Consider the following 25,831-nt stretch of genomic DNA (forward strand, 5'->3'; position numbering starts at 1 on the left):
AAGTCTACCGCCTGGGACTCTAACATTGTCACCGCTGATTCTGACTCTCCGCTTCTCAGTGAAGGTCGTGAGGTCTTACTTGAGTGCCTTGCCCTGACTACCTTGCAATAAACTAAATGAGTTTATGCCTGACAAACCTGAGCATTTCCTTACATCTTGAGATAAAATCGTACGAGTATCTCTCAATTAATTTTTAAGACGAACTCCTTTAAGACAAGCCTCCACACCGAGGTCAATACAGGGATTGGCGAGGACAGAGGCAAACCCGAGTCCATATTCTAACTAAAGGCAGAAGCTGTTTTTCTACTTCTGATGACTAAAATCATGCGGACAGTTAAGGCCAATATTGCCAGATTTTCTGGTTTTTCAAGACTCAGAAATCCTGATTGTTACACGAAATCTCCCACTTAACATTTGCTCTAATTCGTGATAAACAACATACAAGTCAAACAAAAAACATCTGCAGCTGGAGGGCTGCCAGTTTGCATCCTTTGAGACAGACAGACCCAGATTCAAGCCCTAACTTTGCATGTAAGAGCCGAGGCTCTCGAGAGTCACTTCAACCGTACTGAGTCTCTCTCTTTACTCATCTGTAGGTGGTATCCACTCACAGGGTTGACAGGAGGGCTGAAGGAGGTTAGTGAAGACTCGTAGTAAAGTGCCACACAGATTTGGAAGGTATTAGCTGCCCCTTGGCAATAACAGCACGTGGGATCCTGGATCATACGTTTCAAAAAGCTTTTGGTACCCAACACCCTTGTTTTAGTGTTTGCTACTGAGAAGGCCCGGGTCGCAATGGAGTGTCAACGTGTGGATGAGACCAGACAGAGCAGGTTAGCTGGCATTTTTACGGCACTTACCTGTCTCTTTGCATTTCAGCAACATATTTATTAAGACCTATCAGGGCATAAAGGGTGGACCCCTGGGAAAGTCGAAGTTCTAGTGAACGTCAGTTACACATTAAACTAAATACTTCAAACTCTAAGCTGAATTTTTAACACATAAAGACTTATCACATTTTGTATCTTCGAGAGAGAAAACATTCACAGTGATATGGACAGTAAGGTACGTTTATTTTCAGACAGGGACTGACATCCATTTGGGTGCTGTAAACATGAGTTACATCAGTACAGTTCTGCTCGGTTAGACAACACCAGCTCTCTCTGCCTCCTGAAGAAAGGATAAAACTGCCCAGAGAGCAGGCGGCTAGAAAGCTATGGGGTTTTCAGTTTAACAGTCTTAATAGGGGCATGGCTTGCTGGATGTTTTTAAAAAGTTAAATCACTTCTTAAAACGAGATACACAGGTATTACATACCTTTACCTAAACATAACCAATAACCTGTATAGCTTAAAGCATGCATAATCGAAGCACGCTACCCGGATCGCTGTGTGTTCCGTAACAAGCACAACTCACGCATGACCTGCACGACCAACACACGCAACGTGTTTTTCACAAACACGTCAACAGTGCCTTCAAGAAGACAGGAGCTTTTTTTTAATTACACACTCGTGGCCACGACAAAATGTTCGTACGTGTCAATAAAACTGCTAAACTGGTGCACGAATTCTACCACGACACAATAAAAATGATGGACTGTGGGTGTCAGCAGGGAGACAGGACACTTTATCAGGCCGTTAAGGAAAGAAGGATCCGACCTCAGCACTCTGGAATCCCACCCTAGGGACTGCTGCAAGGGACCTCAGTGACCCTGTAGCTGCAAGGATAATCTGTGAGGTGCCCACATCTAGCTCTTATCTTGAGGGAAAACGGGATTACTATCTTACCTTGAAATCTGCAGAGAAACACCAAGGAATTAGGGTCGAGTCTGGGCACCTATCGGCAACTTAGTCCATAAAAAACAGCTCTAACGTCTAGACAAACCTAATTACGAAAAACCTAACTTATTTTGTCATACGAGTAATATAAATTTTTGAAATGCTCATTTTAAGATAGCTTCCTTGATAAAAAATTCTTAGAAGACCTAACCTAAATTACCCCACATGCACACATCAGGGTGGGTGAATTTCAAGGCAGGTGTTTATTTTTTCATACATGAGGGTCACGAATCCTTGACAGTGCCTTTATAGGATTTTGCCACTAGATGGCACCATTGTACACATAGTTTTAAAATTTCACTGCACACCAATCAGTACTTTTCCATCTTAGGCCAATTCTTTCCAACAAAGAAGAATATGATTTTGAATAAAAAACACAAAATGTGAACACGTGAACAGAAAGAATCAATGCTGACAGCCACATTCACCAAGTGGGCACTTCTAATATGAAGTCACTTCAAGTATTCCATCAAAGCCGTCTTCCCTCCTTCTCGACAGCTTGCAATGCCTTGACCCCACAGAGCCCCTTCTTGAAGGAATGCTAAAAATGGTGCAACATGGTTAGGCTTACAAGAATAAACCATAACAGTCAAAGAAATTATGACGGCAAAAATCTCCTAGAGACGGGATCGAGGTTTTAAAAATACTTTGTGGCTACTCGAAAATTACTACTAATGAAATATAAAGTTAGTATTTTGCTTAGAGAAACAGGACTAGACAAACAAAAAACATTTGCTACCTCATTTTTTATAAAATTATTTGTTCGAGGAACTTCATATTATCGCACGTGCCGTTATTTGGGTCGGCACTATTAGAGTCCCGGGTTCCAGAAACACCTACTGCTGCTTCTTCTGGGGTATCTGACCATTGGCCCTTCCTGGTTGACAGCTTTTTGTTTCTGGCTGCGCAAAGTTCCAATCCACTGGACTGAGCAGTTGTTGAGTCTTCTTATGGGTCCAGTATGGATTAATGATTAGTGTGAGGAGGGCCAGTCCAACAAGGAAGAGAGCAAAATGAGGCAGATACAGGCTGTTGACCAAAGCATCCCAGTGCCAAAAACACACCCACCACATGTGGTAGGTTAAAATCATGCGGCAATGGAAAAGGTGGATCATAAGCCACTGATTCAGCTTCCAAAACAGAGACTCCGACCAGCCGGCCTGCAGGGGAGACAAAATAAACACAGATTTCAATACAAAACAGCCAAAACTGGGTTTTGTTTTATTTTTTTTTAATTGTGGTAAATATATAACAAAGCATTGACCATTCCAACATTCTTCACACGTACTGTTCAGTGAATTAACTTATTATGTCCATCACGTCGTTCAACCAACACTCCTATCCGTTCCCCAATTTTTTTTCAACATCAAAACTCATTCTTAACATTTTAAAAAAGGGTTTAACTACCATTAATTCACTGAGCGTAACAAGTCCACTTAAAAGCACAGAATTTTCTTGCTCAGGCTTTCATTTCACCGGGGCTGCGACATACTAGCAAATCCCACTCCTGGCGCCAACTTCAAAGATATCAACATTAATTAAATTCTCACTTTTCACTTCTCTGACACCAGCTGCCGATGCAACACTTCTCTCTCTGACCCCAGCCACTGGGAGCTAGGTTAGAGCTCATAAGTTAAAAAGATGCCATTTTTCAGACTGCCAAGAAGGCTGACTCTAGCTGCAAGCCTGGGAGTCTCCTCTGGGCTCCCTCACTTCTGACCTGCTGGCTCCCACTACTCCTTTGGGTTTGATAATTTGCTAGAACGACTCACAGAGCTCATAGAAAGTGCTATGCTTATGATTACAGCTTTACGTAGGAAAAAAGGATACAAAGAAAGAGATGTATAGGGCAAGGTTTGGGAAGGTTCCCAACGCAGAGTTTCTGTATCCCAAAAAGGGACACACTACCCTCGCCAACCAGGAAGCCTACGGAGCTTCTTTGTTCAGAGCTTTTACTGGGGGTCTCATCCCGCAATGGAAACTCCAGCCCTTCTCCCTTGAGGTCCATCAGTATTACCAAGTGATCAAGAGGTACTGCGTGTGGGTCTCCTTAGCCTGCTTAGTCCCCACCTCAGAGTCAACTCATCACCTCACTGAACTCATTAGTTAGGTGTGGCCTGGAGTCTTATGGAAGACACTTAGATTACCAACATCCTAAGGGTCAGTTCTCTCGAACCAAGGAAAAAGGCCAACTCGCTTTAGGTAAAGCTAAATTTTTTATCATACAGGGGCTAACTTCTGAAAGAAGGCCATTCTCTCTGTATAAGAGTATGTGTTTCAACAGGTGGCTTGATGCTTGCTTGCTATTCACTTATTACTCTTCTTGATTTTTGCTCCCTAGATCTGTCAACATTTTTTTACCTTGAATTTTCACATAATGAGCAAACAAGCAATACCTGTTTACTACAATGAAAAGACCTATGCCAGTCCTGTTATACTTGACCCTGGGAGAAAACGTAAGTTTAAGATGAGATACATTCCCCCCTGTCTTTCTTCCCCCCCCCCTTTTTTTTTTAAAATAAACACTTTACCCTAGTAGCCCTTGAATACAAGCCAAAATGAACTTGTCTTAAAAATTACTCTAAATCTGCATTAAAGGGGTTTCTAGTAGTCATAGTTCAAACTGAATAGGAAACATGAAGACCAGAAGCATAACCCTGTTGCAGCTACAGCTGACTCTTCCCAGAGCGTGGGCACGAAAACCGGGACCTAACGTTGTACGAGTCAGTACAGCCCTGCAGTGGCGATGGGTCACTTTTGTGTGGCCTTTCTTGCAATGGTCTTGGAATTCCTACCCAGGTCATTGGGTGTGACTGTGCAGACAGGGACTGCAAAAGAATCAATCAGTTCTGCCATCCTGCTAGGGCTGAAATGAGCCACCCCAGTGACGGGAATGACAGGATCTCACCATCACCAAGGAAGAATGGCCAGGAGCAGAGTGTGCCCTTTGGATCCAGAATCCCTGCACTGAGATGCTACTGGAACCAGGAGACAGACAGAGTGAGCTGTAACCCTGAAGACGGTGGTAAGTGGTGGCAGGAGAGACCAGCAGGAGACTGTTCAGTGGGCTTCCCAGCCCATGGATCGAGAAAGCTGAGTGCCTCTGGGCAAAGACAGAGGGCCAGGGAGAGGTGTGCCTGTGAGCACAGCTGGGAAGAGGCTGTCCTGATGGAAGAACTGTATCCTAAGGGTTCCTGAACCTGAATTGTAACCTGTTACTTCCCTAATAGATCCCATAATCATGAGTACTGTCTGTGAGTTCTGTGTAGCTATTGCAATGAGTTAACAAACCCAGGAGAAAAGTAGTGAGTGCCACAGGAGGGACGGATGGTGTCAGCACTGGTGAAGATGGAGAGAGGAGCCATGTCTGACCTCCCCCTCACAGGAATCAGCCTTGGGCTGTTGATCTTGATCCCACTGTGAAGTTAGAGGAGGTCAGACACTGTGCCCACACTGTTTTTACAAGCTCAAACCAGTGAGTCTTCCGCACAGCATTCTCTCTAATCTCCCTCTCACTCTGCCCAAATCCAAGCTGCAAAGATCTTCCTCGGCAGCTTCATGCCACAGCGTATCCTTTTCTAGGATGGGGACACTTTCTTACATTTACAGAAGGAAACTTGGTAGTTGGGAATAGAAGGGGCACAGGAAGCAGTGACTTTCTTAAGATCAAGCAAGGCAAAGCTAAGGGCTGGTGCAGGTCAGGGCAGCAGACGACAACACAGAATTCAGAAAGAGGGACTTACTTTACAAGAACTAACTTTGCAAAACCTTAGAAGGGGAATATGACAAACCAACATCTGAGGTATCAAATTAAAAAAAAAAACAACCTAATCTCATGATGTCATAAAAATGTGCATGGACAGCTCTGATAAAGGAAAAAAAAAAAAAGAATGCAATGGAATCAATGACTTCAGGGATTGTTTTAAAAAGGTACAGAAAAAAAGGAACTTGCTATTTGAAATACAGTAAGATTGCCAAAAATCAGCTTCCTAAAAGTTCTAAATAGATCAGACATACCCATGCTCTTTTCTAGTACTACTGATAATTAAGTTATCTGCATATATAGCCAAAAGAAATATTCTAACTTGTACTCTTCTTTTGATAAATATTAAACACTTCAGGTAAATTAGGTACTACTAAAAAAATGTGAAGAGAACTAGAGGAAGAATAGGTCAAGGCTGAAAGATCCACTGAAGTGAGAAGCACCTGTGTATTTAACACAGGAAAACAGAAACACGTCTTTGCATGGTTTCTGCAGTGCAACTCCAGACCCCTGCTTGCAGCATCACTCATGCTCGACGGTCTTCAAGGATGCTCGGAACTGCTCTCTCAGCACACTCCACTTTCAGAAACACCCTAGGCTGCTTTTCACAAACAACCAAGCACTCAGTTTGCCTCTACCCAGATACAAATGAAGAACTACAGGCCTGTGTGGTGCTAATTCAGGACAGACTGCAACCACGTACCTCACAGGGACTCCTGCACTGCCGAAGTCTGACGCACTCAGGACAAGACATACCCAAACCCACCGCCATCAAGTCGATTCCGACTCATAGTGACCCTGTAGGACAGAGTAGAACTGCCCCATAAGGTTTCCAAGGCTGTAAATCTTTATGGGGGCAGATTGCCACATCTTTCTCCAGCGGAGCGGCTGGTGGGTTCAAACCGCCAACCTTTCAGTCAGCAGTTGAGCGCTTAACCACTGAGCCATCAGGGCTCCTGGAGTAACTGATAAACCAAAAAAAAAAACCTGTTGCCATCGAGTTCATTCCGACTCAAACCCATTAAAACCCGCTGCTGTTGAGTAAATTTCAACCCACAGTGACCCCACAGGACAGAGTAGAACTGTCCCAAGGAGTTTCCAAGGAGCGGCTGGTAGATTCAAACTGCTGACCTTTTGGTTAGCAGCCGTAGCACCTAACCAAAATCCAAAAGCAACAGAAATAAGTACAGCTCCACCAAATTAAAGAGGACAGAGAAATGGAAGAAGGAATGCACTCAAATCGAAAGAATCTGTGTTCACCAGGTTAATGTTTCAGATGAAAACCAATCATGATAAGTTAATACTTTAACATTTTTCCATATTTGTAAAATTATAGGCTTAGGCTAATGGGTAAGTTCTTTGAGGCTCTTTGCATCTCTAATGTCGGCATCACAAAGGTAATCAATTCTCAGTTAGCAATTGATGGCATGTCCTGATTTGCCTAGAGCAGTTCCTGGTGCCCTTTTTCACTCTCAAAAGTGTCACAGTTCGGGTGATAAAAATTTAGACTTGGTATATGCATATTCTTAAATCTCACCACTCACTTCAGACACAAAATGGCGGCAGCAGGTGACGCTGAGACTCAGAAGATGGATGAGTGCTCAGTAGCTTTAACGGTGCAAAACGGGCCTACACTTGGCAACAGTTTGACTCTTAAAATGAGTCAAAACAAAGTATGTATTTTCTTTCTTTAAATTTATTTTTAGTGCCTATGTGAAACTATTAACTTAAAGGGATACTGACAAGGTATTGAATAAAGAGAGGAATGTTATATTCTTGGTGCAAAAATATTACAGATAGTCCCCGACTTATGCCGTACTGGAGTTACGATCAACCGCATTTAGAGCTGTATTTATCTATTTTTTTGGGGTACATCTTATTAGTAATATTATCACAAGTCGGAATTGACACGACGGCACTGGGTTCTGGGTTTATCAGTAATATGTGTAACACACGACATTAAAATATATCTATAAGGTTATATGTAATGTTTCCAGCCCTCCAAAACAAATAAATACTGGACTTACAAAGATACTGATAATAAAAGGCAATAATAGTGAAAACTTAGGGGAAAAAAAAAGAGGTATTGAACTTATGTCAGAACTGACTGATGACAAGAGTCATTGGAATGGAACCCCGTCATAAGTCAAGGACTACTGATACAAAGATGTTACATGATCCCTCCCTAAATTCGTCTACAGATTTAGTCCAATTACTATTTTTATTAACAAAATTTCAAAGTTCACCTGCTAACCCCATGTGCATAAGAAGCCCTGGTGGTGCAGTGGTTAAAGTGCTCAGCTGCTAACTGCAGGGTCGGTGGTGTGAACCCACCAGTCACTCTGCAGGATAAAGACGTGGCAGTCTGCTTCCATAAAGATTACAGCCTTGGAAACCCTGTGGGGCAGTCCTACTCCATCCTACAGGGTCGCTTTGAGTTGGAATCAACTCGCCAGCAATGGATTGGATCGAGGGCACTGATCAGAATTCAAATATGTTTCAGGATTTTCTTGAGGAGTCAGGGTAGGTGGTGAATTTCTGATTCAAAAACCTGAACCTCACTTCCAGGAGCAGCCCAGAAAATTACTGAAACCAAATACTATATTATTACCACATTTTTTTGTCTAATTTTATGAACTACACAATTAGACAAAATAAATACATGTTTCTCAAAGACAAAAACATGTAAACTGTGAAGCTTTATATGTCAGATTCCTCACATGGAAAAGGTTTCCCCTTCACAATAGCCAGGAAGCACCGTAAAGGTGCAAACAGTAGAGCACAAGTGTACCCTAAGGCTGCTCCAGGTGATGCTCCTCCCGAATCACCTCCACACCTCGTTCAACGAACAGGAACTAACTTCACCAAGCTTAGCCTTCACTTCACAGATAACATGTACTTCCCTCCACATTTAATGTTTCGGCTTTTCTCCTGGAAAAGCTTTAATTAAAATACCGCCTTGTAATCAACAGCATCTTTGAATAGAGAAAACATAGAACAAACAGCAGCTAATTTTTTTTTTTTTTAAATTTGGTGCTGGTGTTGTGCTAAGCACTTTACATGTGTTATTCATTTGCATATACGCTTTACTCATTTCATATTCAAGACAACCCCATTTTCAGTCAAGTGAACAGAGAGTAGACAAAGTAACTTGCCCAAGTCCACACAGTCAGGAAATAGGGGGGGTGAATGGCCTCCGATGGTAGCCCAGTGCATACAAATGTCTCATTTCTGCCAAAGGACGATCCTGCCACTCAGTTAACGATTCTGTCGTTATAGAATCAACTTATAGTTTTGAAATGAACTCAACAGAAATGCTGAATATTTTAAGGAATGAATTTAACCTCCAGATTAAGTCATGTTTCTATTATATAATCACATGTCAATGACCATGGAATCAATTCTTACTCATGGTGACCCCATGTGTTACACAGTAGAACTGCTCCATAGGATTTTACTGGCAGCACTGGTCTTCCTTTCACTTAGCCATTCCCTAAAGATTCATTTTTAAAAGGGTACTTTTCCATTATTTTCCTAACTTACTATAAAAGCAGTCTCCTTAAATGATTAACACACACAACAGAAACATCAAGTTCTCTGCATGTAATTATATGAAATTTTAGAAAACTCAAAGCTTCAGAACCCAAAGTTCTCTGGTCTTACTCAGGCACTAGAATTTCTGTATACAGATGTCACCAAGTGCTTTGAGGAAAGCTGTTGTACAGTAACAAAATTTGCAACATAATACACAAAGATTTGTATGCTTTGTGTAGATTTATATAGCTTTGGACCTCAGTAGTTAGTATACATATTGCATATGGAAAAAAATATATATATAACTGACAGCGTTTTCACATCATCACATTTGCTTTATGGATTAGTAATTTTGTAGATGAATTATATTTAGATGTTTGAGTCCTGTGTAATTAGTTTTTTTTTTTTTTTCTAAACATTTCAGAATCAAATCTGAGAAGAAAAAACTACTGCACTTGAGGTATAAACCCATCTTAAATTAGTGATAATATTTTTGTCCTGATTTATATTCTTTACTATCTTATCAAACTAGAGTTTCATGGTGGGTGGATTCTTTGGATTTGGATGTCCAGCTATCCAAGAATTTGGCAGCTTTATTAAAAGCTTGAAAAGCCTTCAATATTTTACACACAATCATTTACTTATAACCCTTAGTAGTATCTGAGCTAGAACAAGAACTAAAACTATCTGGAAATGCAGGCCCTAAAGTGGTGCAGTGGTTAAGAGCTTGGCTACTAACCAAAAGGTCAGCAGTTTGAATCCACCAGCCGCTCCCTGGAAACGCCATGGAGGCAGTTCTACTTTGTCCTATAGGGTCACTCTGAATTGGAACTGACTCAATGGCAATGGGTTTGGTTTTTTTTTTTAAAGCTATTTAGTTTTTTTTTCAGTGGGGTCTAGTCTCTGTAGCACTGTTGGCTTTAGGAAGTTAACATAATTACTGGGACCAGGAGCTATGACTTGGATGACCCTTTTTCCACTCTGTACAAACAGCATCCCAATAACTTTAGAGAATGTGGCAAAACCCAAAATAAGGTCTCTAACTCTAGTAGCAATCACACTACCTCGAGCCTTCTTCCTGAGAGATCGGGGTGCTTAAAAGAACCGCCACGCCTTATAGAGTAAGAACTGCAGGTAACACCCCTACTGGCCTCTGCTTTCTTCTATTCTGACTACTAGCCCAGCAGGCGGCTGTCTCCACTTTTGGCTCTAAAAGGAGCTAAGATAAAAATCTGGAAAAATGCACACAGAACATCCAACACTGATCACCCCAGAGGAGTGAAAGTGAGGCAGGAAAGACATCCCCTTTATTTTTAAAAAACTTCCAGCAAAAATACAACAAAACTTTGAGATAACAAATAACCTATTTTCTCAAAACATAAATTATCCAAAATAAGTCCATTTTCTGAGTTTTAGTTTCAAGTCATTAATGTCACTCAGTGATGGCTTTACATTTATTTAGCACACGAATGCTGTGCTACTCGTCTGTCTTTTGCCAGAATGTGCTCCTTCATCCACATTGACTATAAAAACCCTTGGTGCTGTGTTCAACGCTAGAGAAACAAAGTCAGAGTCACAGTCCCTGCTGCCAAATCCTCAAGAAGGTTCCACCTCTGCGGTGAGAACACCCACAAAGACAAAGCTGGGGAACTGTGTGGTGTGGGCGCTAACGAGATGTGGACAGGGTACTTACAGGGGTACCAGGTCACAGCATCTTACCTAAAACGACGCCTGCACAACAACCAGGAGCTATATCCCACTGCCGTTGAGTTGATTCCAACCCATAACAACCCTCTATAGTACTCATCTTTTTCAGCACAGGAACTCAAAGGGCAGCTGGGTACATTAAGTGACTCTTTCAGTCCATCCATGGTTTCTGTTTACACTTCTTCCTTTCCTCAAACCAGATCAGACCTGTTGCCGTACAGCTGATTTTAACTCACAGTGGCCCTGTAGGACAGAGTAAAACTGTCCCACAGGGTTTCCAAGGAGCAGCTGGTGGATTTGAACTGTCGACCTTTTGGTTAGAAACTGCGCTCTTAACCACTGCGCCACCAGGGCTCCCTTCCCTGCAGAAGGCTTACCTAAATCACTCCTGTCCCCAAGAACCCCACATCACCCCCCTAAAACACACACTCAGGATGGTCTCTCTAGGCTCTTAAGTCTAACCAGTTGTCCGTGCCATTTATTTTTCATGGCCGTCCTAGAGCAAGGCTTTATACTGGTAGTGATTTTTGCTGAACTAACGCTTGTATACACTCAGATAAAGCCTCACCTTGCTCCCACAGGCCACACAGGCTCCCACTGGGGACCCTGCACTCTGCACACCATTCTGTTACGGTACGCACTCTACCTGGTACTACACAGGACAGCCCTGGGGAACAGCAGGAAGCTTCTTCTTTGAATTTTCAGGTTCTCGCACAGTGTCTAAGTAGCACTGGTGATGCAGTGGTTAAGTGCTCAGGTGCTAACCTAAAGGTCTGTGGTTTGAATCTGCCAGCCGCTCCATGGGAGAAAGATGTGGCAGTCTGCTTCTGTAAAGATCACAGCTTTGGAAACCCTACGGGGCAGTTCTACACAGCCCTACAGGGTCGCTGAGTCAGAAATGACTCAGTGGCAGTGTGTGTGGTTTAGCTTAGCACAGTGCTTCATACATAACTCGTATTCAATAAATGCTTCTTATATATGAATGGTCTGGACCACTGATACAGACCATTCGTATATAGGGTCGCTATGAGTCAGAATCGACTCAATGGCAGTGGGTTTCGTTGGTTTTTGGTACCACTGATATCACCTTGGATGTACATGGCAGGAACGGTACGTCATACTTCTTCTGTTTCTTCTTAGAGCTTACCATGGTTGGTGTTCTATACACAAGAAATACTCAACGACATAACTTTTATGGAGACTGCATTAAAAATTAACAACCAAAAAAATAGCATTTCAGGTTTCACATGAAATATCCTGTGAACAAAGTAATGTGTTCCAGAAGATGGCAAAAATCTACACTACAAAAATAATAATAATAAAAAAAAGTTTAACATGGAGTATTTAGACAACATAATGAGAATCAAGGTCATACACAAAAGATCACATTTTAAAAAGATATTTTCAAAAAAAAAAGTAAGTAAACATCACCAAACATGCTAGACAAAGAACTCTGCTAGGTCCCCAATACTTCCAGTCACTAGTAAAATAGCCTTATTCAAAAACAAACCAAAAACACATGTGCGTATGCTTAAACATTAAGATTTAACAAAAAAGCATGTGAAAGAAAGTTCATGTTTTCTAGGGCTTACGAGCACCATCTACTAAATTATAAAACCCACAGTTTTCTTTTTTTATGGAGCTGGAAGCCTTAAAGATTCGTTTAAAATTAATAAAATGGAATTCGGCCAGAATGTGTTCACTACTGAATCTGCCTACTACAATTTGGTCTGCTGACAAGTTTACAGCATGGTCCACAACAGAGTTCTAACCACTCACACAGACATTAAATGAATACTCAGCCCTTCAAGTTCTGCCGACAATGCCAGAAGCAGCAAATGAATCCCATGTTTTATGAGAAACGCTTACCTTTAAGAGCATCCAGGATATGCAGGTGAAGGGTGTGCTCATCTCCAAGAGCAAGGTTGTCATCGCTAGATAGTGGCCAGCTTTGAGATTGACAGCTAGGCCAAGAAATCCAAAAAAGGCAAAGAGATGGTGGGTAGCTAAAAACAAATCAAAGGTCCGGAAAAACAAGTTGGACAGGTGAACTGCTACGTTTTCAAAGAAGAAGAATCCAGTGGCTGTTGCCACACTGAACCAACTCCAGTTCTGCTGGTTAAGTGCTTTATCAGCGTGAAGAACAGGGTCCACCAGCAAAACCCACAAACCTGCGGCAATACTCTGAATGCCAAAGACAGCGCGAGTGGCTGCCAGATTCCAGAAGACCTTTTCTTTGGCCACTAAAGAGTGGTAAGTGGCATTCAAAGAGGAAGACAGCTGGTGGCACACTATGAAGACACCCAGGTAAAAGAAAAAACCAGCTACCGCTAGCGTTAAGCGAATTTTCCATGAAGCATAGTCCAGATCAAAAATGCTCTTGGATGTGGCTCCACCGTTTTCAAGATTCATTGTCCTAAATTTTTTATCAAAAGAGTCTTTGGGTAAATACAGGGCTTCGGGGCCCTAGACTGCGTCTTATCCGAGAAAAAAAGTCAGAGCAACTGTTTCTGTGATCTTCAGGCATTTGTCTTTGATCTGAAGAGAGAAAAGATAATTCATTTTATGTTGTGTAACAGAAGCTAGAACACATCACTACCCCAGTACCAAAAATATTTTCACAAAAATATATTGTTGTTAGGCGCCGTTGAGTTGATTTAGACTCGTAGCCATCCCATGTGACAGAGCAGAACTGCCCTATAGGATCTTCTCAGGTGTAATCTTTACAAGAGCAGATCAGCAGGTCTTTCTCCTGCAGAGACACTTAGGTGAGTTTGAACCACCAGCCTTCCGGTTAGCAGCCAAGTGCTTAGACGTTGTGCCACCAAAAAAAACTCCTAAAAAGATATTAAATATATATCTATATATTCAAATTCTTTACCTTACTCTTACATGTTTACAAAGACACATGAACCCAACAGGATAGCATTCATTAGCAGTATATGAGAATGAAGGAAGAAAATACAGAGATACAGCCCTCAACTACAGGTATGAATGTCACTACCACAAACACGAGGTCTTCTACTCTCCACTATGCTGTTGTCGGCTGCTGTTGGGTCAATTTCCACTCATGACTACAGTGTTACCCAAATTAGTCTCTAGCTTTCATGACCGTCTGTTGATTAGTTATACAATCCATATTTTCTATAGGATAAAAACCATTTAAATAACCACACAGAAATACACTTTGTTATTTTACCTCCAGAATTCAAGAAAAGAACATTGCCTTGGCACCCTACAGTCTGTGTGGCAAAGATATTTAGGAACGTACCAAATTTCAACCACAGCACAAGGCAAAAATACAGGCAGTGGTGCAGGTACATGTGGGTTCAAATCCCCGCTACACTGCTTATTAATTATGTGGTCTTTGAATTTCTCTGAGGCTGTTTCCTCACATATAAAGCACCACCATGAATGGGGCAGTGTTTTGTTCTGTTGTACACAGGGTCACTATGAGTGGAAGTGACTCAGTGGCACCTAACAACAACAACATGAACTTCAAAGGTAATTATGTAAAAGAATTACTAATACAATGTCTACCATAGTAGGTATTCAAATGGGTGCTTACGTATTATAACCATCATTCAGATGTCCTTATTAAAAATACCCATTGCCATCGAGTCAATTCTGACTCATAGCGACCCTACAGGACAGCGTAGAACCGCCCCATAGGATTTCCAAGGAGCGGCTCGTGGATTCAAAATGCCGACCTTCTGGTTAGCAGTCATAGAGCTTAACCAGTGTGCCACCAGGCCTCCAAATATCCTTAAACAATGGGGGGAAAAAGAAGTCCCCAGTTCTAGTCTATTACCTTGCATAAAGTTTAACTCCTCTGACTTCAGTATTCCCATCTGAAAATGACAGCACCGGATTAGATCTGAGCATGGTGATACCACGTATGTAAACCCTGTCGGCACCATGGTTAAGAGTTTGGCTGGTAACCAGAAGGCTGGCAGTTCAAACTCACCAGTCGCCCCTTGGAAATCCTGTGCGGCAGCTCTGCTCTGTCCTATGGGGTTGTTATGAGCTGGAATCAACTCGATGGCAATGTGCTTTTGATTTTTATGCCCATCTTCAGACAACCAGGACAGATATCATTAACTGCTCAAGCGCTCTATTAAATCCACGTAGCACCTCTCCTCCCATGAAGCTCCAGGTAGCTATTCCTAGTCCATGAGAGGTACACTGCCAGGAGGATCCTATTTCCCATCCCTGGACTAAATAATCTTAATGGCTTTCTCTATCTCTCACTTTCAAGGTGGTGACTCTTCTAATTTTAACCAGGAAAAATGAAATCCTAAAATGAAAAACACATACATGACGACTGAATAGAGGGAGGGGCACAGTACAGTTTATCGGTACGCTGTTTTAAAAATTCCCTTTACTCCTAGTAACAGTCACAGTCTCCAAGGAAGGAAAAGACTGTGAACCAGACGGATGTAATCACCTATTCAAAAAATAAATCCCATTAAAATAAATCAGTAATTTTTCTCTGCGATGATGCAGAAATCATGTTATGGTTTGTTCTTTTTTTATATTTCTGCTACTCATGACCAATCCATTTCTTATTCTAACTTAAGTTGGACAAAATTAGATCATGTAAAACGCTTCAAGTTTTATATTCAACGAACTCAAGAACCTTCCTGCCTCTACAGTCATCTCACTTGTTTCATACCAGTTTCTTGTAGTAACACTAGGACAACGTTGTAAACAGTTTGCTTCTGTTCTTCATTTCACTTTTCTGACTGAAGCCCGACAACGACTTCCCAGTGCCACCAGAAGGAAGTCTGAGCTCCTGCTGCAATCCCCACCTACCTTCTCTCACCATCCACACACCTCGCTCTCTGCTCTACCCTTACTGAAAGCCTTTCAGTTCTCTGAAAATCCCACATCCTCCCCTACCTCTGGGACTCTGCACACGATGGGCCTTCGACTTAAAATGTCTTTACTTTGCTTCCCCTCTTCCCCTTGGTCAATCCCTTGTGGCCCTGCAGGTCTTAGCTTAAATGCCATTTCCCCCAGAGCCTTCCCAGTCGAGAGAAAGTACCATTGACTAGGTTAAGGACCTCTGCTACAAGCTCCGAATGTATAACCCTGTATTTTCCCTGTTACAATAGTTTACATGCGCTCTGATTGCTTATTTAATTCTAATCTTCGTTAAAGAGCAAGCTTTCCGAGGGCATAGGCTCCACCTGCGTGTCCGTCACTGCCTGGCACAGGGTTGGCACTCATCAAGAGACATCTGTTGGATAAGTGAACAGATTTTACCAAAAGGTCAATGGTTTGAAACCACCCTACATTCCGTGGGAGAAAAAATCTTACAGTCTGCTTCCGTAAAGATTTACAGCCTTGGAAACCCGATGGGGCTAGTACTCTGTCCTAGAGAGTCACTACGAGTCGGGATCGACTCCATGGCAGTGGGTTTTGTTTCCATTTTTTTTTTCTTTTGGTCCGTTTTATGTAAGTTTGACCTTGTTTGCAAAACTGCAAAAACCAGAGTCTCAGATTTTCAAAACCGGAAGCAATCTCTCAAGTTATGCATTCCAGCCTTTTGACTAATAGGGAGGAAACCAACACACAGCACAGAGAGCCCAGAACTAGAGACAAAGCAGCACTAGGAGCCTGGCTGCAGACTGGCCACTGGGTCCCTTTCCCGCCCACTCCCCTTCTCACTTCCCACCAGTTCTGTGTGGGCTCACCACACACCGCACACTCTCCATCCACATCGAGTGAGTAAAGGGCAAGTCTGGAGAGGAACAGAGCAGCCTACTATGCAGATCCGACCCTCAGGTCCACGGGAGTAGAGCCCACTCACCCCAGCTCAGGCCTGACTGAACTGTGAGGCAACAGTACAAAGTGCCCCCAGCCTGGAGCCAGCCCCCCCAGGGACTGCACTCTGGTTCCCCTTTTCCACAAAGGCACAAGGCACACCTACACCTCTCCTCTGTGGTACAGGTGCTTCTCTCAGATGCTACTGACTCACTCCATTCATTAAACTTGGGGATAACCTATGTGAAAAACAATAAAGTCATCGTTCAGCTGAAGTGGCCACCGTTACCGCATTTTCTGCTCCAAGGGTACAGAAGATACTAACCTGTTTAAGCATGTGCTGAGTCTGATTTCAGGGGCCTAGCGCAAACTATAAAGTAAATCTTTTTTTTATAACTATCAAACTTTTAGATTTCATAATGGTCATATAACCAAAGGCAAAACAGTAGATGTGTTTATTTTCCTCTGTTTCTCCATTCTGGCTTCGATATAGTCGAGACCTTTATGAGGGTCAGCAGAAGAGGAAGATCCTCAATGAGATGGATTGATACAGCGGCTGAAACAATGGGCTCAAACACAGCAATGGTGAGGATGGCACAGGACCAGGCAGTGTTTCGTTCTGTTCTAAGTAGGGTCATTATGAGTCAGAACTAACTGGTGGCACCTAAAAGCAATGACAAAGGCCTCCATGCATATGAATGACTGCCTTAGGAGAAAAAGATGTACTTTTGTTCACATTTCTAGCCGAGAATTCTGATGGCTTCAATGTTATTTTACCTCTGGTGTATGCTTTCAGTGTACACTGGAATACCTGTGTACAGATGTAATAGATGATACTGATAGGTAGCTATTGCGGTATTAAAAGCTCTCGGACCAAGTCTGCGGTCACGTTAAGTAAAGCCTCCAATTTCCTTACACACCCTAAAATGCACTTAAAATTTAATCTATAAATGAATCAAGCTTAACACCACATTAAGAGGCTAACAAAAGCACTTGCCTCTGGTTATCCGGTTCTATAAGCAAGTCAGCCTTCTCATCTCACCAGCACGGGTTTAGCACTTTACAAGTGCAGATCAATTTCAAGTGAAGTCTAAAACTGGGAGGGGAGATTAAAAGATTTTGTCAGAGTGAAATAAACCCAGGCTGGGTAGAAAGGAAGCCCCACTATTAAGTATTCAGTGGCAACCAGTTACCCCATGTAAAACTGTTAAAATATGGCCTTGTACTTTTTCACATGTCCGTCATGAGATCTGGGTTACAGTTCCCATTTTGCCATTATTGCATCAATATCCTCTCAGCCCAGTCACTTAACTTGCTTGGGACCTTTGCTTCGTAAAGAGGGGTCACTGTGGGCTATGAAAAGTTCTGACTGCAACAATGAGTCAAATACCTATCAACGGAAGTGACTGTACAGATGCCCTTTTAGGAAGGTACTGGTTGGGGATGAGAGAGGGATCCCAGGGCACTAGGAAGAGTATTACTGGGTTCTGATGTTGGTTTTGTTATTTGGAAGCTAAGAAAAAGTTTCTTAACCATATTGGGGCCCAGTGTCTGACTATGGGAATGAAAGATATACATAAATACAAAATAATGGGATCCTGGCTACTATATCTGTACCTACTATGTGCTGGACACAGTCAACTGGTTCATTTAATCTTTAAAATAAAATACCAAGCCAAAAAACCCATTGTCATCAAGTGGATTCTGGCTCATAGCAACCCTATAGTACCGAAGAGAACTGTCCCATAGGGTTTCCAAGGAGCGGATTGTGGATTCAAACTGCAGTTCTGCTCTGTCACATGGGGTCACTATGAGTCAAAAATCAACTCAATGGCATCTAACAAGAGAAAATTGGCTCTGAGAACTCAGAAACCCAGGAAAAAAACAATCGTCCTCTAAAACTGACACTAGGATTCCAGGTTTTAAGCCTTCTAGAGGAGCCACTGGACGGAGCAAATGGTTAGGTGCTCACTACTGGGCCCAAAGGTTGGCAGTTTGCATCCACCTAGAGGTATCTCAGGAGACAGCCCTAGCTAGCTGCTTCTGAAAAGGTCACAGCCTCGAAAATCCTACGGAGAATAATTCTACTCTGCCACACCTGGGGCCTCTGAGCCAGAAGCTGTGAGTCAGAATCGACCGGACGGTAATTACAACAATAACAACACGTCTTCTAGGTAACCTTTAAGAGATATTAGAGCCCTGGTGGCTCAAGGGTTAAATGCTCGGCTGCTGGCTGAAACGTCAGTAATTTGAACCCACCAGTGGCTCCGAGGGAGAAAAGACCAGGTATGTGCAACCATGAAGATTACAGCCTAGGAAACTCTATGGCCCAGTTCTATTCTGTCCTATAGGGTCACTGTCAGTCGCAATCAACTCGAAGGCATACAACAACAAACAACAACCGTACCTAAAGAAAGAACTTTGGACAAGTTAAGGTCAGCTACTGAAACAATGCTACAGGTGAGCTAGAGGCGAGAGCTGAAATCTGGCAAGCCCACCTAGGCAGTTAGAGTCGTTGTTGTTAAGGGCCACTTAGTCAATTCCAACTCACAGAAATCCTGTGTACAAAAGAATGAAACACCGCCCAGTCCTGTGCCATCCTCATGATTCTCATTATGTTTGAACCCATTGTTGCAGCCACTGTGTCAACCCACCTCATTGAGGGCCCTCCTCTTTTTTGCTGACCCTCTACCAAGCATGATGTCCTTCTCAAGGGGCTGATCCCTCCTGATAACATGTCCAAAGTATGTGAGATGAACGCTCCTTGCTTCCAAGGTGCATTCTGGCTATACTTGTTCCAAGACAGATTTGTTTGTTGTTCCAGAAATCCATGGTATATTTAATATTCTTTGCTAACACCGTAATTTGTCAAAGGCATCAATTCTTCTTCGGTCTTTCTTATTCACTGTCCAGCTTTTGCATGCATATGGAGAAAACAAAAACCAAACCCTTGGCCATCGAGGTGATTCCAACTCATAGCGACCCCACAGGACAGAGCAGAACTGCCCCAAAGGGTTTCCAAGGAGCGGCTGGTGGATTCAAACTGCTGACCTTTTCATTAGCAGCTGAACACTTAAGCACAGTGCCACCAGCGCTCCGCATGCATAGGAGGCGATTGAAAATACCATGGCTTGGGTTAGGAGAACATTAATCCTCAAAGTGATGTTTTGCTTTTTAATACTTTAAAGAGGTCTTTTGCAGTTGATTTGCCCAATATAATACATCATTTGATTTCTTGATTGCTGCTTCCATGAGCATTGATTGTGGATTCAAGTAAAATGAAATCCTTGACAACTTCAGTATTTTCTCCGTTTATGTGATGTTGCTTATTGGCCTAGCTGTGAGGACCTTTTGTTTTCTTTATGTTGAGGTATAACTCATACTGGAGGCTGTCGTCTTTGATCTTCATCAGTAAGTGCTTCAAGTCCTCTTGGCTTTCAGCAAGCAAGGTTGGGTCATCTGCATATTGCAGGTTGTTAATGAGTCTCCCTCCAATCCTGATTTTGAGGCAGTCATACAGCAGGTGCCAATTAGAGATACTGACGCCAACAGCCGTAAAAACCCAAATGCCTGCTACCCCTTCAAACCCTATAACCATCTCCCCTGCTCTGATTCCTTGGTTAAAACCTCCTGATAATTCATGTTCCTATCAAGTTGTGTATAGTCCCTGGGGTGGTACAAACATCTAATGTGCTCAGCTACTAACCAAAAGGTTGGAGGTTTGAGTCCACCCAGAGGTGCCTCAGAAGGCCTGGTGATCGACTTCTAAAAAAACAAGCCACTGAAAACCCTATGGAGCACAGTTCTACTATGACTCACATGGGGTTGCCAGGAGTCAGAATTGATTCGAGGACAACTGGTGGTTACCTCGTTGTACGCACAGAGACTGCTTCTGGGCAAGCTGCCACTGTTCTGCTTTTATCTGTTACTGGTAGTCTGAGTTTGTTTAGCATCAGTCAGAATCTCCCAACTCAAAATGAAGTGAAGCCAACCACCTGCATCATGAAGGTAGCAGTCAGGCTTTAGGTAGTGGCTGATCTGAAGGCCCGTCGGCCTGCCCAGAAATTCTGTAGAGGGCACTGCTGCCTTCGACAACTTCCCAACTTTACCTAAATACCTGCTCAAACCAGAGACATCCCAAAGACTGATAACAGCTGACGTTCACTGTTTCTGCTTACTGTTACCAGGCTGTTTACCATCTCTGCCTGACCTCAGGTGCCTGCCATGCTCAGCTCTCCCATTTTCACAGCCACAGAAAGCCCTGCTAGACCTCCTTCCGCTGAGGTAGTGGCTGTCAGGTTTGTGGAACACAGTTTCAGTTCTCCTCTTGCCTCTCAATCTGCCCCTCGACCTTACTACATCCCTGTCACCTTCTTCAGCCCCTCCAGAAACCCCAGCTCTTCCACTTCTCTTCTTCACTTCAAACCCCAGGCCTAATAACTCCTTCCTATCACCAGAAGCCTAAAATATAGCGCATAGCTGAAGCCGTCGTTGCCTTCCATGTGTAAAACTGGAGACGGAATAGCACAGGCTCAACATGTTCTTACAACCTAGAGTCCTAGGGGCACCATAGTTAAAAACCATCTACTGCAGCTCCTTCATTTCAGTAGTTGAAGAAACCGAGCCAGGAGACAAATGAAACGACTCACCGAAGGGCGGCCAGTCATAGCCAGGCCTAAAGCCCCACTTCTGTATTTAATTTTCTCTGGGAAAAATGTATCTACAAACCTTATTCTTTCGTAAGGTTCACTTGTTCAAGCTGCTGTACTGTATCGAACTTCAAAAAAAAATTTTTGAATGCAAAAAAATTAAGAATTTTAGTTCCAAAGCTACAGCGTGACCAAGCAAGCCACAAAAATTCACCTGTAAAACTGGATATTGGACTCAATGACCATGAGGACTCTTTCCAGCTCAATTTGATAATCTATTGGGTTCTTCTACTCGCCGTAGGCTAAAACAGTGATGATTTTTGTTAGGGTAAGATAATTTATCCAAAACTTGGAAATGAAATAAGAAATAGAAATGCCTCTGTATGTCACACTAGAACAAGCTTTACAAACTTCTTTAAGGATCATTTGACCAGGGGAAAATAACTTTATTTTACCATTTATTAGATTCCACTTATTTTACAAGTCTTGCTATGAGTTAGAAACAAGTCAGCAACTGGTTTTTTACTGGGCCACTTAAAATTAGACACGAACTTATAGAAAACTGATAAACCAAAACCCAAAAACCCAGTGCCGTCGAGTCGACCCTGACTCATAGTGACCCTATAGGACAAAGTAGAACTACCCCATAGAGTTTCCAAGAAGCGCCTGGCGGATTCGAACTGCCAACCCTTTGGTTAGCAACTGTAGCACTTAACCACAACGCCACCAGAGTTTCCAAGAAAACTGATAAGGGGCAATAATTTTTCTTTTTGTCCAGAAGGAAAGATAATCCCAAAGGTTATGGTTTCACTGCATGGTGGGACACGCAGCAAGTTTCCTTGTTCACACGCACTATGAATATCCCAGTTTCGTTGCACTCTCTTTTGGACTGGCTTTGTCATCCTGTTGGTTCCCTTACTTACCAGGTAAAGAAAACCCAATATGTGCTGACCGTGTGCATGAGAATCAAGTGTCCAACATCTTGAAAACTGTACTGACAGTTTTTAAAAATGATTTTTCCAAAATCAACAGAAATACATGCTCCATGAACATTCAGAAAACATAAACAAGCATTAAAAATACAAAAATAGCTCTTTTAAGATCTACAGAGGATCAGATTGACAACAGCAACTTGAAAGATTAGACAGGAACCTGGGGGGGGCAGTGAATTTATGTTAATGAGGGAGGAACAACTCAGAAAAGGTGAGAATGGGTTGCACAACTGGAAGAATGTAACCAATGTTACTAAATTGTACATGCAGAAACTGTTAAAAAATAAAAAGGAAATGCTGACAGATTCTGATAAATGTAACTAATGTCACTGAACTAACTGTGGAAACTGTCAAATGGGAACCTAACTTTCTGTGTAAACTTCCAATAAAAACTCAATAAAATATAATTAAAAATAAATAAAAACTTACAAATTTCCCTCCCTAGCTGGATCCAAGCACTATTATTTTTTGGTACCTGCTGGGTTAATCATTTTTCTAAAAGTGATAAAACTATACTATATATGTGAAAAATGTTGGACTGGCAAATATTATATTATCTACACTTTCACAACACAAAAAAAGGAATACAATTATACATGCTAATTTGTGGTCTTGTTTCTTTCCTTTCAGAAATACTCTGTTTTCTCATATGAAACGTCGTCTACACCATAATTCACGAGTACGGAGATTCTCTTATACTGCTATCCTATCATTTACTTGTCCAGTTCCCTATTAGGTTTTTGGTTTTTTTCCCCCCAGCTTCTCATTATTATAAAGCATTCTATGGTAAACATCTTTGAGGATACCTAAAGAATCTCTTATTTTTAACTCTCTTTAGGGTGTAAGAAGTCACTGAGAACTTCGTAACAACTATGGCCTGAAGACCACTGCGAGGATATTAGTGTTGTGTGGCTAAGGAATGCAAGAACCTGTCAAAGCTCAGGGCATGATATTCCCCCGATCATTGATATCTCCTTCAATCCTTGCTTTTCCTTCTGGTAGTCTTCATGATAAAGCTTTAAGAATCAGGTTAATAAGGTTAGCAGAAATGGGGCAGCTGCAGATTTCACAGAGAAGGAAAAGTCAAATAGGGGCTGGAATCCACCCCACCTCCCCACCCCCCACTTTGGGAAAGCAGACACAACACAGGCAGCTCCACCTACCTGGCCCACCCCAGAGCAGCTGGTCTCCCAGTCGGCGAGGTGACTAGCTCAGGGTTCCATCGCTCCCTCCCACCCAACCTGCTCTACTGACCCCGTCGTGGACAACATCCCACTCTGCGGTACCTCCTACTTCTGCCCGGACCCCATCTATAAAAACAAGCTGGGCTGTGCAAGAGAGGCCCAGGTGCTCATTTATCTGGTTCTAAACAAGTCCCCTCCACTCCCCGTCTTCACAGTCTCATCTGTGAAATGGGGTGAACAAACAATACCTACCCAAGCCGGTCCGTCAGGAGCAGCGCAAGGAGCAAGGATGAAGCACGCATCCGCCTCCAGCCACCTACATTCCCCTCCTGTCAACCCTGCGACTTTACCAACTCACGCTAGTCGAAAAGGTGATTTTCCAAGTTGGGAGGTCTCCACGCGCGCTAAGCCACCCGTGCCATGATAAAGCCAAACAAAAGGCGGGCCGCCGGGGCTCAGGGAACTTCAGGCCCGAAGGGCGCTCGAAGCCCACGCCCTGGGGTGCACGCGTCCTGAGGACCACTTCGGGCTCTGGACGGCAGGGCCCAGGTGGCCGCGCGCGCGCACGGGCAGAGGCACTGCGGACTCCCAGAGGGGTGCACCCGGCCGGAGTGCAGGTGCCCAGACCGCGGTGCAGGCGCCCAGAGCGGTGCGGACCCTCGGGGCGGTGCAGGCTCCCAGACGGGTGCACCCGGACGGGGGTGCAGGCGCCCAGAGCAGTGCAGGCCCCCGGGGCGGTGCAGGCGCCCAGACGGCGGTGGAGGCGCCCAGAGCGGCGCACCCGGACGGCAGTGCAGACCCCCGCGGCGGTGCGGGCTCCCGGACGCCCTGCGCGCACCAGGGGGGACCCCTCCCCGGCCCCGGCCGGCCTGGCCCCCGCACTCCCCGCCACCTCACCTGCGGGCGCCCTGGCCGCGGCTCCGCGCGCCTCCTCGCTCCCGAGCGCGCATCTCCCGGGCCCGGCGCCGCTGACCACACCCCGGCAGTCACCTGACTGCGAAACTGCAAGGTCACCACTTGGCAGGGCGCGCGCGGAGCGGGCACAGTCCGGGGCGTCAGCGCGCACCCGCCGGCCCCGGGGCGGAACCACGACGCTGGGCCCCTCCCCGCGCGGCTGGGAGCTACCACCACGCGCGCCCGGGCGGGGAGAGACAGGGCCGTACCACGCCGCGGGTGGGGGGGACACTGGCCTGAACCCGCGGCCGGTGAAATAAAACCTGGGCTTGCGGCGCTCCCACCTCCACGGTGGAGCTTGGCCTCCTGACCCCGCAGCTTGCTTCGTTTATATTTTCTGCACCTGCTGAACTTAATACGCTCATCGTGGCTCAATTTGATAGCTAAGGAAATCCAAACCCCAAATCGGTTGCCCTTTCTTATGCACGTAAATGGCTTTTATAACATAAACAGTATTATGTATTCTGCAAATGACTTCTTTCCACTTAACAGCACATATGGGAGGGTTTTCTATGTAAGTACATATACTCTTTGAGGTCAAGTAGATTCCAACTCACAGCGACCCTATAGGACAGAGTAGAACTGCCCCATAGGATTTCCAAGGCCGTAAATTTTAACCTTTATGGAAGCAGACTGCCACATCTTTCTCCCGGAACCTGAGAAAAGAGAATTTAAACAAGGTAAAAGTAATATCCAAGCAACATTATCATCGTGATTCTACAATATAGGGAAAAACAAAACAGCCTCCTGAGAACTGCTCAGAGATCTCCGGATGAGGGGAGCAACCCGAGGCTTCCCCATGCCTTTCTCCCCTCCTCCTGGCTCCCCACAGGCCTGGTGCCCGGCAGATGGGTCACTGTTCTGGTGGACTCGAAGCCGGACAGCTGAGGGACCTGCCTGTGCGGACTCCTGTCTGGAGCGCTTACAGGGCCCTTCCCTGGACAGTCTTTTTTGTTTTATGCCTATGCCCTTGCCAACAGCCACGTCCTAATAGGAAATTCCATGCCTGGGATTGGACTTCGGCTACGCCTGGACCCGGTCTCTCCACAGGAAGCCCCCAGCAACTATGGAACGAACAAGAGCCTTGGAACAAGGAAGACCCAGGTGAGAATCCTGGTTTTACCCCTCGACTGAGCGACCGGGAAGATTTCCATAACCTCTCTGAACCTCAAATGCTTCATTTATAAAAATGAAATGAGAATAACCCACTGTCAGAAAGGTGATAAAAATGTTTATTTCAAGCATTCAAATATCAGTTTCACTTCCTCAAACTATCCCTTAACCACTAGCAAATTAATTCTTTGCATTTTAGTTTCTTCATCCCCACCGAGAAATAAGAAACCCTGCCCTTATTTATCCATCCCAAGGTTATTAGTCCTTAAGTGTAATTATGTGGAAATAACTGATATTAGTTATTATTGTTATCTGAACAATTCCCTAC

General features: G+C 43.8%; 1 protein-coding gene across 3 annotated transcripts; it reads right to left on the bottom strand.

Annotated features, from left to right (window-relative positions):
- Nucleotides 1-320: 320 nt before the first annotated feature.
- On the bottom strand, nt 321-24,458 carry CLN8 (CLN8 transmembrane ER and ERGIC protein). 3 transcript variants are annotated; one of them, XM_003411965.4, is made up of 3 exons: nt 24,334-24,458; nt 12,712-13,380; nt 321-2,998 (listed from the first exon to the last, which is right to left on the bottom strand). In XM_003411965.4, the coding sequence occupies exons 2-3, from the start codon at nt 13,252-13,254 to the stop codon at nt 2,675-2,677; spliced, it is 867 nt and encodes a 288-aa protein (XP_003412013.1). In that variant the 5' UTR covers nt 13,255-13,380; nt 24,334-24,458; the 3' UTR covers nt 321-2,674. The 3 variants fall into 3 exon arrangements, with proteins under 3 accessions (XP_003412013.1, XP_010590178.1, XP_064151049.1); XM_010591876.3 differs by lacking the exon at nt 24,334-24,458 and adding an exon at nt 23,689-23,941; XM_064294979.1 differs by lacking the exon at nt 24,334-24,458 and adding an exon at nt 17,609-23,378.
- Nucleotides 24,459-25,831: the final 1,373 nt, after the last annotated feature.

This window comes from Loxodonta africana, chromosome 12, assembly GCF_030014295.1.
Source record: "Loxodonta africana isolate mLoxAfr1 chromosome 12, mLoxAfr1.hap2, whole genome shotgun sequence".
Lineage (NCBI taxonomy): Eukaryota > Metazoa > Chordata > Mammalia > Proboscidea > Elephantidae > Loxodonta > Loxodonta africana.

Bases quoted from the DNA above. Each gene is read 5' to 3' on its own strand.
- CLN8 (XM_003411965.4), bottom strand. From the start codon at position 13,254: ATGAATCTTGAAAACGGTGGAGCCACATCCAAGAGCATTTTTGATCTG. The intron at 2,999-12,711 runs GTAAGCGTTTCT...TCTCCCCTGCAG, and splicing joins TATCCTGGATGCTCTTAAAG to GCCGGCTGGTCGGAGTCTCT.